The 14,278-nt window shown below is 40.2% G+C and overlaps 1 protein-coding gene across 3 annotated transcripts in view; it reads left to right on the top strand.

Moving 5' to 3' along the window:
• Window positions 1–3,429, top strand: part of SCYL3 (SCY1 like pseudokinase 3) — a 102,584-nt gene extending 99,155 nt beyond the window's left edge. For all 3 annotated transcript variants that reach the window (XM_089664580.1, XM_089664581.1, XM_089664582.1), the window contains exon 12: window positions 2,320–3,429. In XM_089664580.1, the coding sequence (XP_089520706.1) occupies window positions 2,320–2,385 (66 nt within the window). In that variant the 3' untranslated portion in view covers window positions 2,386–3,429. The remainder of the gene's footprint in view (window positions 1–2,319) is intronic.
• Window positions 3,430–14,278: the final 10,849 nt, after the last annotated feature.

Below are 14,278 nucleotides of genomic sequence, written 5' to 3'. Positions count from 1 at the left end.
CCGCCATTTGTAAACGCTATAACTTTCACGTAAACCAATTAATTTACACTTATTGGGGTTTTTTTTTTAGCAAAGACATGTCGCAAAATGCATTTTGGCCGAAATTTATGACGAAATTTGATTTTTAAATTTTTTTTACTGGACATGTTTTATAGCAAAAAGTCCAAAATATGTATTTTTTTTTCTCAAAATTGTCAGCCTTTTTTTTTATAGCACAAAAAATAAAAAACGCACAGGCGATCAAATACCGAAAGAAAGCTCTATTTCTGTGAAAAAAAACATTTCATTTTTGTACCGCATGACCGCGCAATTGTCCGTTAAGCTAGCACAGCGCTGTATAGCAAAAAAAATGGCGTAAATTGCAGTATCTATACCATAGTTTGTAGACGCTATAACTTCCACACAAAGCAATCGATATACACTTATTGGGATTTTTTTTTACCAAAAACATGTAGCAGAATACATTTTGGCCTAAATTTATAACTAATTTTGAGTTTACTATATATTTTTTATAGCTGAAAGTAAAAAATATTGTTTTTCTTCAAAATGTTTGGTCTTTTTTTGTTTATAGCGTGAAAAATAAAAAGCGCACAGGTGATCAAATACCACCGAAAGAAAGCTCTATTTGTGTGAAAAAAAGAACGTAAATTTCGATTGGGTGCAGCATTGCATGACCGCGCAATTATCAGTTGAATTAGTGCAGCGCCGAGTAGCAAAAAGAGGCCTGGTCATTAAGGGGGGTAAATCCTCAGGAGGGCAAGTGGTTAAAGTCCACCTTTTGCAAAATAAATAAATGCATGCACATATCTATGTGGGGAAAAAAGTGTGTTTATTTTATATATGCAGTGCACACGGTTGTGGTGCACTAGTGAGGTTTTCAAGGGGTTAAAGCAGGTGGTAAAGTGGTAAATTTACTACTCACTACCTGGCAAATGCTCTGTGAAGAGTGATCCAAAAGCAGATCACACACACGTTTTGATCTCTGTAGTACGAACAAGCCCTTACTGCTGCTATAAGATCCTTCACTGCATATACACCTTTGTTCATATACACTGTAAAGTGGACAGGTGTGAATGCAGCCTTTTTCATTTTAGTCTATAGTAGCACAATGTATCTTCTCTCTAGTTAGAGATGTAATATTTCCAAAAATTTTGAAGAGATGGAGAAAAAAGAAAAAGTTGTTTCCCATTTTTTCCAAAAATGTTTGGAAAAGAAAAAATCAGTGTGGAGTAGTTTTGCAAATTGAAAGTTATTTTGTTTTGCAGTGTATATAAAGGTATTATGCTTGAAATAAAAGTACAGCTTATTCAGTAAATTAAACTTGCATTTTAAAAATGTATTTTTTTTATTACAAATGTTAGGAACATTTCACCTATACACGAGAACAGGTAACCACCCCCCTTTCCCACACAATAATCTAAAAGCTTCCTGCCAATATGCATTTTCAGTTATTGATAACGCTGATCCAGAAGCATCTATTGCTTCTACAAGAGCTTGTTCAGCTGTCATTTTATCTAGAAATGAAGGTATTGTGTATTTTTGTGAGGCCATGGTTTGCAACACTTCCTTACATGAAGATGCTGCTGGTGAATAAACACTTTGTGATGATTCAAAAGCAGCAGAAAGAGTGTTTCTGGAATAAGAACTCTGGAGGGAAAAGCTTATTGCACTTTCATTCTGGTCCTCCTCATTTCATCCCATAAAGTGTATTATGTCTTTAGGGCACCTCTGGCATGTAAGGATGTGTTCTGTCATACTTGTAGCATTTGGAAAACAATATCTGCAACTTGCAGCTTTTGCTCTCAGCAGAAATTGCACTGTGGAAATGTGATGGTCGAGAAAATGAATAGGAATCATTTAAAAGGTAAATAAGATAAACTCATTTGTCCTGTCAATTAAGGCATGACAAGACAGAAACTATCATCTGCTGTATTCCAACAATCAGCCATTTGTTGGGGGTACAAGATGGAGCCCACAAGCAAACTACCTGGAGCATTTTCCTTGCAGTGCCCCCTAGTGGCAGAAATACAGATTTGTTTTGTTTGAGAACTGCATTGAGAAGTACAATGTACCTTGAATGGTATTCCAGGATTTGCTTGTATTCAGCTGAGAGAACTTACAATAATTTAAGACGTTCTATAAAGTCTCAGCAAACTTTCATTAAGGTCTTTAACAAAACAAAACCGCTTTGAAGAAAACAGTTTTTCCCCAATTATTCTGTTTTTTCCCCAGGTGTGTGTGTTTTACATAATGTTTTTTCCCAGGTGTGTATATATTTATTTTGCTTATACCTGATATACCTATATATTTTTTCTGCAGATGGAAGCAGAAGGCTGGGGTGAAGAGAATGACTTCAGCTGGGAGGAAGATGCCAATAATGTGTGATTGTTTACAAAGGCCATTCCTTATTTATTGATTGATTGATGATGAACTAACTGCTCACCAACAGTACATTGTTGAACAGCCAAGGAAAAAATTAGCTGCACAGTAAACTGCCATATGCAGAGTTATCAATGATTGTGTGACCTTGCTTTTGCTGTAATGCTGACTAATTTAGAATTGATCAAACATTTACGATAACTTAAAGCTGTAAGGATTTAAATTTCTATTGTATATTTGTTGTATAAATGCCTTGCACTGATCAATATACTTGCTATTTTCTTTAATATCAGATCAGGGGTCTCCAAACTTTTTTAAACAATAGGCCAGTTTACTGTCCTTTAGACTTTAGGTAGGCTGGTTTGTGGCCAATAGGGGGGTAGAAAATATCCTTGCATCAGTGAGAGTAAATAGTGCCCAGACTTGGTGGGAGTAACATAATTTAATGTGGACTGTAGGAGGAGGAATACTGCCCATTATTGGTATCAGTGGGAGTAATGGTGCCCCAAGGGCTGGATAAAAGCAAGCAAAGGTGCAGATTTGGCTTGGGCCACAGTTTGGAGACCACTAAACAGTTTGCCATGCAGATAGAGGAGGCAGAATTCTATATTATCTCGTTTTATTTTATTGGGTTTTTTTTTTTTTTAGGCCCTGCAGATTTTAATTATTTCCTTATAAATGTGAAAACTGCTCAGCTAACAGGACTAGTGAATTTATAAGTGTAAATATGTTTGACCATTAAAACTACAGAAATCAGCTGGATTTACCACTGGAAGTCCAGAATACTGAATTTTTAGAAATTAATTTTTTCTTACCTAAAAATCTGCTTGATTTAAAATGAGTATTTCAAGATTGTACATTACTGTAAACTATTTTTAAACTGATAACCTGGCCCTATATTAAAGCTGTAGGAGTATAAATATTCAAATGTTACACCAACTAATGAAGGGAGCTTACCTGACTAAATTGGCTGACTTGTATTTAATGAGTTAGGACTGTATAGTATTTGATACTTTTAAGGCTATGTATATTAAAGTGATTGTAAAGACATTTTTTTTTCTGTTAAAATAAAAAAAAGTGTGCTATATTTGTTGTGTGCAATGGTATTGCACACAGCAGTCCCTTACCTTCTTTTATGGAGTTCCCTGCTGGCGCTGTCCTTTCCTCTTTTCCTGTGGGTGCCCCCTCAGCAAGCCATGTGCTGAGGAGAAACTCAAGCAGGTGCACTCCTGAGCCAGGCTGTGTGTGTCTATAGATGCACATCGTGACTTGGCCTAACCCCCTGCTCTGTCCTTACAGGATTTGACTGCTGCAGGAGCCTATGGCTCCCGCTGCTCTTAGGATCTCTTGTGAGATCAGGAAGAGAGAGCAGCAGCTCCGCTGGCAGGACAGTGCTGGATTCAGAGAGAAGCCGAGGATATGTTTAGGGATTGAGGGGCGCAAGTATGGCAGTAGTGTAAACACAAACGTTTTTACTTTAGTACCATTTTAAAGATACAGCTTGTTTAAGAGATGTGTACGGCTATGTTCTACAAAGCTTTCTGTTTTATTTTTTAAGCTTATAGAGGGTAAGTTCACCTTTTTTCTATTAAAAAAAGAAAAATATTGAATGCACATCCTTTTGCAGATAAAAAAAAAAAGTGCATTTATGTTTTGTTTTTGTTTTTTTACTAGGAGCCTGCAAAGCATTGCACCTGTCATCAACAGATTGTAGGTGCAATGCAGCACAAGACTCCTGCAGACTGTCAGTGTAAATTGTCTGCTCATACCTTGTACGAGCAAGCAGCTGCACAATTGGTGGCTGACTAAATACTTTTTTGCCCAACTGTATGTGAGGGCCATACAAACTACTGTACCATTTTGAGTTGCTGCAATGAAATTTCAGCAAAATGGACTAGCCTGCTGCATAATTTTTTTCACTTTGATTTTCAGGGGTGTTTTTGAATTCAGTCCTCCATAGGTTGATAATTTTCATTTCCATCAAATGACGGGGGCATCCTTATGTTCCTAACACATTACCCAATCTATATCAGTATAGATATGCAGCATGATATTTTTTTTTCCCCCATTGAGATCTGATGTGTTTCAAAGTGTTCCTTTCATTTTTTTTGAGCAGTGTATAACTGGATACTAACAGGTGAAGTTGATCCAAGTAATATCCAATTGCCTCTCAGTGGATCAGGAAGAAATTGTTTGCCCTGCAGGAGCAAATTGGATCATGCTTTGCTGTTAAGTTTTTTTTGCCTCCCTCTGGATCAACTGAGTATAGGATTATAACTTTTTTTTATTTTATAGTTGAACTAAATGGACTTTTGTCTCTTTTCAGCCGGACTAACTATGTAGCTATATAGACATATCCTCATTGGTTGAGACACAGCAACGGTAGCCATTGGCTCGTGCTGCAGTCAATCACAGCCAGCGAGAAGGGAGCTAAGGGCGGGGCTGATCTGCACTGCGATCTGTGTGTTTTATTGACATACAGGGCTGGCTCAAGAGCAAACATGCATGTCTGCCCCTAGAGCAAGTAGTGTGCTTTAGGGGTATTCGGTAGAGGGGAGAGGCCAGCGGCACTGGCGGGGGACCCAAGAAGAGGAGGATCGGGGCTGCGCCATGCAAAACCATTGCAAATAGCAGGTAAGCATGACATGTTTGTTATTTTATTTATAACAAAATGAAGCTTTACAACCTCATTAATATGGTTAAAGCACATTGAGCTTTAGGGAGGTTAAATACAGATCATAATGCTGACTGTCACTTTAATTGTCTTCCTGCCTACAATCTACTTTTTAATGTCCCCCAGAATGATTCCCTATGCTAAAAATATGTCAATAAATGTTCTTCACTTTAAGTGATAATTTATGCTCAATTCTAGCTGCCACCGTTGACAGGGTCCCACTCATGATTGGGAACTAAAATTGGGTGGTTCCTGATCCTGCGATCACTGTGTCAACTGTGATATATTGCAGCAAAAGATGCCCCACAAACCTTCACTATAAAATGATAGTAAAGTCCAAAGTAGTAAGATCTTCCACCAAATTATCCACATATCCCAATTTCCCCGTGCACCAATATCTTCTATAACTGATCACCAGTGCTACTCATGCATATACCTCCCATGAACAATTCTGCAAGTGCTTACCTCCAGACTAGACCCTGATGGTTAGTGAAGGGTCACAGGTGCTTGTTCTCCTTCACGGGCTAAAAACAGGATGGCTTCGACTGTGCCACGAATCCTCCACTCACATAAGCATTATTTCATGAAAGAAAAATAGGGACAGATAGTGCTCTCCATACAGTAAAAACATACAATATTTAAAATGATGCAAGACAGTGCTATGTACAGCACACATCAAATAAAGGCAGCTCTCTCACCACCTCCACTGCTGACATCAAGATGGCCATTGACTGACCCCACTCCACTCCTATATGTGTTATGCCCAATCAACAGACTTCCTCAGTGGAGTGGGGTAATCATGTAATGTCTGCGCTGATTGATAATTAAGTTTGGTTTAACTCTGATATAGTGACCTGTCACGGAGTGCCCGTGCCTTCCCCACCCCCCTTTGCCTGCTGTCCCTCTGCCAGATCCCTCCACCCTTGCAGACTCCTCGTTCCTGCCAGCCTACATCAAAAGGCTGTGCAGGATGGGAGGAAACGCCCCCTTTGGTGCGGTTAGCACCTCTCCTCTGGCAAAGCAGCTGGAGACAAAGGCCGCGCTCCCCCCCCACGTGGCCGAAGAGAGGGAGGCGTGCCTCTTTGCCCCGGCAACGCGGTGCTGGGCCGGCTGTTGCAACCCGGAAGTGTCTCGCTTGGCTTTAAAAAAGCTGGCGCAGGAGCAGGCCACCCTCCCTGTGCACGCTGCTGGAATCATCTCCCTGGAAGCCCTCTGGGTGGGGACCGGGCCTCCGCAGCCATCCCCGCTGAGCGCTCTGCATGAGACTCTCCCAGAGGTCAGAACCATCCCAGGCACAGACCCCGCACCGCCAAGACCCTACCTGCCGAAGCCTGCTGTGCCCTGTCTGCTGATCGCTGGGGCCCTGGGAAGCTGCCCTGTCTGCTGATCGTTGGGCCCCTGGGAAGCTGCCCTGTCTGCTGATCGTTGGGACCCTGGGAAGCCGCACTGTCTGCTGATCGTTGGGGCCCTGGGAAGCCGCACTGTCTGCTGATCGCTGGGGGGCCCTGGGAAGCCACCCTGTCTGCTGATTGTTGGTCCCCTGGGAAGCCGCCCTGTCTTCTGATCACTGGGGCCCTGGGAAGCTGCTCTGTCTGCTGACCGCTTTGTCACTGGAAGCTGCCTGCTGCTGAGCATCTGCAAGTCACCTACCCCCCTCTGGATTGCCTGTCAGTTGCCTGAGACCCCAGTCCAGGGGGAATTGCCTGCCAGTTGCCTGAGACCCCAGTCCAACAGGAGAAACCACCTGCGTATTCCAGACCCCAACAGGTACCTGTGTCTTACTTTCTATCCCTGGGAGACCAGGCACTCTGTCGGATCCGTGGGCAAATGCTTTTACTGTTCCCGTGTTGACCCCCCCACTCCCCCGGGTGGATTACAATCTGCTACAGAGACTTTTTCTTTGCCCCCGTACTGGACTACAAGTGTTTTAGCCCCTCCTGGCTGTTCCCCTACCGGCGAATTTCACCCTGCGAACCCCTTATTGAGTGGCTCATCTTTTTGTGTCAATAAAGCTTTGTGCGTTTGCCATCTACTCTGTGTGTTCTGTCCTGCCTACCCTCCGTCACATGACAACATGAAGGTTGGAGACTTCATGTACAAAAAAAAAAAATGATAGTCTTCACGTTGACCACCTCAATACTGCCATATAAGAAAAAAAACCTCCAGTGGAGTGGATGCGTATTTCTTCAGTGCCACTCCAAAATAACCAGCCATTCTCTTTTGACGATTGTGAATCCTTTGTAAGTGAAACTGTTCCCACTGACATTGCCAGAAAGGTCGAGTATCTGCTCGTCCCTGAATGGATACATGGAAAAAAAAACCCTTATGAGACTTTATTGCAGCAAAATAGGAGATTACACATTAACACCCAAGAAAAGAAAAAAAAAAATTTATTACATAGACATGTTTATATGAAATGCACAAGTTTAGTTAAAAAAAAAACAAAAAACATTCGCTCTGACAAATATTGCAAAAAACTTTCTTCACAATGTGAGAGAACACCCAAGAAAGGGAGTTACCCTGACACATTTTGATCATTTCACATTTTTGATCTTTAGGGGGCATACATACAGAAGAAATTTCTAATAGACACAGAGGTGAATCATAATGTGCATATATAGACAATTCATCAATGCCATGTATATCATTACCATGATACTTACAAAAGATAAATATTAGTCAGAGCAAATGTAAGATAGTAGCATCCAGGATGAACCCACATAAACCGGAGCCACAACGATGTGGACACTTAAGAAGTACAAAAGTGGCTAGATGTCGATCACATGGAACCAACAGCGACTAGGAACCAACAGCGACTAGGAAACACCAGATTACCCTCTACACCTTCTATGAACATCACAAAAAACAAAATGAATTGTATACAAAGTTTATATCTCATGAACCTAAAGGATGATAGTCAACATGATCTAGAAAAAGCAGGACTAACCATGTTGAAGCGTGGCCAATACATGTAATAAGTTGAAGTGTTTGAAATTAATGATATCTTCATAATTTAATGCACATAGGGCCACAACTCAGTTTTTATTGTGGCGTATCCTATAATGGTGTGATAAGGAATGTTCCTTGTAACCCTTTTTAATATTATTCACGTGTTCCCTCAATCTGTCTCTTAAGCATCTCGTGGTGCGTCCTACATATTGCATGTTGCATGGACATTCCAGCAAATAAACCACATGTGTACTGGCACAGGTAATGAAATCCTCAATATGAAAGGTATTTCCATTAGCCGTAGAACTAAAACAATTATATTTCCTGGTAAAACTGCTGCATTGACAGATCACACATTTTTTTACAGGGGTAAAACCCTTTCATATTTGAAAAGAACTTACTATTTTCTGGAAGATCGATAGTATTAGGAGCTATCCTGTTCCTAAGTGGCATAGCTTTTCTAAATGCAATTTCTGGCCTCTCTGGTAATATGAGATTTAGGATAGGATCAGATTTTAGGATTTTTCCAGTTATTATTAATGACTTTAGTGATGGCTTTATGTTGTATAGAGTAGTTAGTAACAAACGGACACATTTTCTTTGGTTTTTGTATAGCATCATCACTTAGCATGGCATCTCTATTAGAGTTTCCTAAGGCCGTCATAATCTGATCCAACATAGACTCATCATATCCTTTTTCCAAGTATTTGGTTTTTATCACAGATGCTTGTTTATAATATGAACGGATATTAGTACAGTTACGTCTAATTCATGAAATTGCCCTTTGGGGATGTTACGTAGCCAACTGGGATGGTGGCAGCTACCCAACGGAATGTAACTGTTTCTGTCTGTTTGTTTAAAATAAGACTCCGTGATAATCATGCCTTCATGGTTAATTAAGGTCAAGTCTAAAAAATGAATACTTATTTTACTGTAATTAAAAGTGAGCTTAATATTCAGTGTATTATAACTAAGAGTTGTAAAAAAGTTTAAAAGAGCCTGTTCATCACCATTCCAGATCAGGAGGATGTCATCTATGTATCTCTTATAAAAGGATTGCTCCGGCCTGTCTCTTGCATAGATGACATCCTCCTCCCACCTAGCCATAAAGAGGTTGGCCAGGCTAGGGGCAAATTTAGCCCCCATGGCAATACCCTTAGTTTGCAGATAAAATTTGTGGTTAAACCAGAAATAATTTTTTGTCATTGCAAAATCCAATAATGTTAAAATAAATTATTTTTGTAAAATAGACATGTCATTAAAATCATTTAAAAAGAACTCCACTGCCTCCATACCATCGAGCGCCACTTTCAGAGTATAAATAGAAGTGCCCAGACGCCTTTAGCTGTAAGCCCGCACCCTATGACTAAGTGCCTAGCACGAAACGCGTCGGGGGCTACAGCATTAAGACATCACGCCAGCGCTGGTGGCCATCCTGATTTACATGGACAGTTTTTTCTATATACATTTTATACACCTATCTTTTTGTGGAAATAAAATCCCTTTATGCAGTATCACACTATGTGGTGTCCTTCATTGGGCTTCCTTGTGAGCGCCGTCATTCGCAGAGCCCATCTGAGTGATGACCCTACACGGTGATACACATTAAGGGATCCCAAAAAACCTGACACAGACGTGACCAGACGCTGTGACCCCTAGGGTGTATAGGAACCTGGCTGAACCTGGGAGCAGATGACCAGATCTTACCTGATGAGACAGGAATAATCTCAAATGTGTGTTTTAAACGCACTTCTGGTGCATGCGCATTTTGTTCATTTAGTCACTTCATCTGTCACCCCTGGATCAGTTACCCATACACGCTGATTGTGATCTGGAAAGGATCCTCACGTCTATCTTGGGACATTTCGTCATTACTATTATCACCTTGGAGTGATATTCTTTGCACTTTAAGATATTCATGTTTGCATTTTGATGATTATGCTATCAATGATCACTTTACACTTTAATATGCATATTGTTTTACTTTAGCACTGCACCTAATTTTCAATTATTTACATTGGAAGGATTGTTTTGGTGTTCCAGTGGCTAATCTTTCTGTTAGCGCTCACTAATACTCTATATGTAAATATATACTGGCACTGGCTACATTAGATAATGATGAAAATCATAGTTATTGTAACTATCCATAATACTTACTAGAATCTGAAAATATCGAAGTATCCTTGTCTCAAATTGATAAGAGTATAGAGATGTATAAAATCTCACAAGGCAAAACTATATCCAGGTAGAGTATCTATAAAAAACATCACACCAAACGGCGCAATTTTAGATTTTTTCAGGTATTTACCAAAACATATTCAAGCTATAGTTATATAATGGATATGGGTTGAAAGTTCACACTCTCAGGTTTAATTTGAGGCTATGTACATCCAAATTGGAGGAAGGGTTTAGGAATTACAGCTCTGAAGAGTATCCATCCCTCCTTTTTCAAGGGACCAAAAGTAATTGGACAGTTGAATCAAAAGCTGTTTCATGGCCAGGTGTGGGCTACTGTATTATTTCTTCATCAGTTAAGCAGGTAAAAGGTCTGGAGTTGATTCTAAGTGTGGTATTTGGAATCTATTGCTGTGAACCTACATCATGCGTTCAAAAGGAGCTGTCCATGCAAATGAAACAGACCACTGTAAGGATTCAAAAATGAAACAAATCCATCAGAGAGATAGCAGCAACATTAGGAGTGGCCAAATCAACAGTTTGGAACATTCTGAGGAAAGATGAATGCACTGGTGAGCTCAGCAACATACAGTCAGGTCCATAAATATTGGGACATCGACACAATTCTAACATTTTTGGCTCTATACACCACCACAATGGATTTGAAATGAAATGAACAAGATGTGCTTTAACTGCAGACTGTCAGCTTTAATTTGAGGGTATTTACATCCAAATCAGGTGAACGGTGTAGGAATTACAACAGTTTGCATATGTGCCTCCCAATTGTTAAGCACATCTTGTTCATTTCATTTCAAAACCATTGTGGTGGTGTATAGAGCCAAAAATATTAGAATTGTGTTGATGTCCCAATATTTATGGACCGGACTATATCTTCACTGAAAAAAACAAAAACAAATGCTCACCAAACCATGAGGGTAATATGAAAAACCACCTTCAAGACAGGAAGCCAAGAACCAACTGCAATATTGCATCCAATAAATAGGGTTCAATGTAAGCTAATTATACCATCAGAGGGTGATCTGATGCACCTGTGCCACCAGTCTAAGGATAGGGCGGCGGAAGCTGCCAAAAATGGCGTCTCCATGTGGCCACCCGGTGTTCGTGAGGGAGAACATCTCCGGCATCCGCCGCCGACACCCATTGTAATAGACGTGATATCATGACACCACGCTGGCGTCCAGCGTGAATGCACAACCACACAGGGTGCATGCACAACAACACGACGTCCGGGGGGCAGTCATAGAATGCTGCTGGCATGGGAGATTGCTCCCTGCAGTCCACAAGAGAAGAAACCCTCCTTGGTCTGTCAGGGGCAAAGGATGGCCCACAGGGAAAGTAATTCCCCATCAAACCAGCCAGCTCCCATGCCGGATGTTCAAAGAGAACCACCCATCAAGGCCAGGGTCAGCGCCATCCCGGAAATCATCAGAAATTAATCTAAAGATACAAAAAAACAAAAAAAATTGATGACAAAAATTTTTTAAAATAACAAAATCATTAAATTCCACAACATATACAAGCAATAATAATGATAATAATATTACACATCCCCTAAATGAGCGCCTGATTAACCCCCCTGACGGTATTCCCGAGTGTAGATCGGGGTTAACTTTCAGTACCAAAAGCGGTAACCCCGAGCTACACATGGGATTACCCTGCAAAGTTGCTCAGGGATTCCCTCTGGCATTTACCTTGTCCTTTGCTCCCACGATGTCCCACCTGCAGCGCCCCCGGCCATCTCCTCCGGCCGATGCCGGCATCCATCTTCCGGGTTCCGTTCCCTGCGAGCATCTGGACGTACGGGGGACGGAACCGGTGGGAAATTCAAAAATGTTAAAAGTGACATTCACTCAATACACTAAAATCTCATAGTATAACATTACTGTATCAAACCATTTCACTTACATTTTGTCCCTAGTGCTTTGTCCTGTGCCTGCATTTTTAACGTTCTTTGTGCCTGGAAATGGAGAAACGTGCATGAAGTCCAAAAAGCGTCCCTTTAGGTCAAAAGTGGTTTTAGACCAGCTAGAGAACAGAGATAGTAAATTAGAACCACTTACAGAATTGAGTGATGATACGTGGGGAAATTCGTCATCAGACACTGAAAACGATTTTGCGACTAAGCTCAGTTTCAAATTTCAGTGTTTTTGGGTTGATTACATTATTGAATTAAATGTATTATTGTATTATTTTTTGAGTATTTATTATATTATAATTTATGATTTTGTGTTTCAAATTTTATCTTACCCGGGATGTTTACTAGACTCTTGCTCGGACAGATTTCAGTGAGTTATTCCTAAAAATTACAGGCTTACAATAAAAAAGATGACATATTTCCATGCAAAAAAATTTACCGCTTTGAGCACAGAAATGTTGACATAATCAGACAGCTAGGGAGGTTAAGGCAGATGAAAAGACATCTTTATTATAAGATATATGAGAGTGAGTCCAGGGATTATGGACAGACTAGAACGTAGAAAATACTATTGCTTGTGAAAAAGTAATTCAGTCGGTTTTACCAGAAGTAAATCCCTTCAAAACCCAGAAGTAAATCCCTTCCCACAGTTCCTTCTGAATTATACCCTTTTCCAGAGCACAATCAAATAGTTTGTAGAAATCCAAGACAAATTTTTCAATCAAGGTAACAGGAATGGGGCGGTACAAACTATTGTTAAGCAAGATCTTATACCACATTTCCTTGTATTGTAATGCCCCGTATACACTAAAAGAAAAAATTTAACAAACATATTCGTATGATGAACAATCGTGCAATTTTCTGATGGTGTGTACATCAGACCTTCCGAACGAAAATTACCGAAGGGGACCACAGCTAAATTTTCGTCGTATGGAAACAGAACGAACGATTGTTTAATGTGTACTGTTTTAGTACGAGAAGAATTGGATACAAAAGACCTAATCGAAAGCTGCTTATGACCTGGAAGAACCTGAAGAAAATAAACCCCACAAAATAATCATAAGCATTATAGCCATTAATGTCAGTAAACAGTTGTCTTCAACCCACCCACAAAAAATAAAAATTACATATGGCACTGCATCACAATGAATGTGTGTGTTTGCATGTTGTAAAAAAAAAAAAAAAATTATATATTTTCAACAATTAATTTTATTATGAACTATATACCATGTTAAAAAATAACCATTAAACTAGATGCAAATCCACAACAAAGTGCTTCACATCAGGTCCAGAAAACCAAGAAATTGTAGCAAACAGAACATTCAACTAAAGATTTGTGTAATCCGGGCACCATGACTAGGTTTGACGATCAGGTGCAGGATAATGCCATTGTGGCATGTGCTGCAGTGATGATGGAGGCGGTGGTGCGGGTGGAGGTGGCATTGGAGGTGCAGGTTGTGATTCAGCAATACAGGTGTTTTGTGTAATTTCACCTCTTGCCTCTTTATTCAGCACTTGGAGCAACAGGCACTCTGCCATTTGTCTCTGGTAAATAGACATGTTGCGCAGTTTATTGGCTGTAAGGATTCCAAAGGCATCCTGTTTATTGGTTCTCCTGAAGCTTGGGTTAGGAAGGATATAATAGCATCATCCAGATTTTTCTTCTTCCTGGGTCTAGCCACAGGTGTTCTTGGTAGTGGCATGATGGTTCCATCTAAAATTTCTTAGGGATGGGAAGGAATTAGGTAGTATTTCAGAAGTCATCCAAAATTCTAAAGTACTTTTTATGTGACATGAAGTAAGCCAGACTGTCAGATGATAGGCATATATGTAGGAAATAATGCAAAATAATACGAATGGATCATTTCTGAAATAAAAGCTGTTAAAAAATACAATATTTTACCGGTGTCACTGAAAGCTCCTGTGTCAGTGGTAGCTCCTCCTGGTCATCTCCATACAGTTGAGAATATGGTTATGGAGTCACACTGATCAGTGAGAAAGCGCAAGCTGTTAAAGTACCAAACTCTTGGTACATAGATTGCATCTGAACGGTCAGGGGCTGCTGCAGATGACCTGATTTTGTTCAGTTCCTTCTTAAAACACAGTCCTCAGATTTGCAATTTTGTGTTGCACATAATTTATATCAGCTTGTGGACAGACAGCTC

Source organism: Staurois parvus, unplaced genomic scaffold (genome assembly GCF_062004578.1).
Source record: "Staurois parvus isolate SC_StPar_1 unplaced genomic scaffold, SC_StPar_1.0 ptg001955l, whole genome shotgun sequence".
In the NCBI taxonomy this organism is placed as follows: Eukaryota; Metazoa; Chordata; class Amphibia; order Anura; family Ranidae; genus Staurois; species Staurois parvus.
Note: the sequence above shows the minus strand (reverse complement) of the source record. Positions and strands in the feature narration are given on the sequence as shown.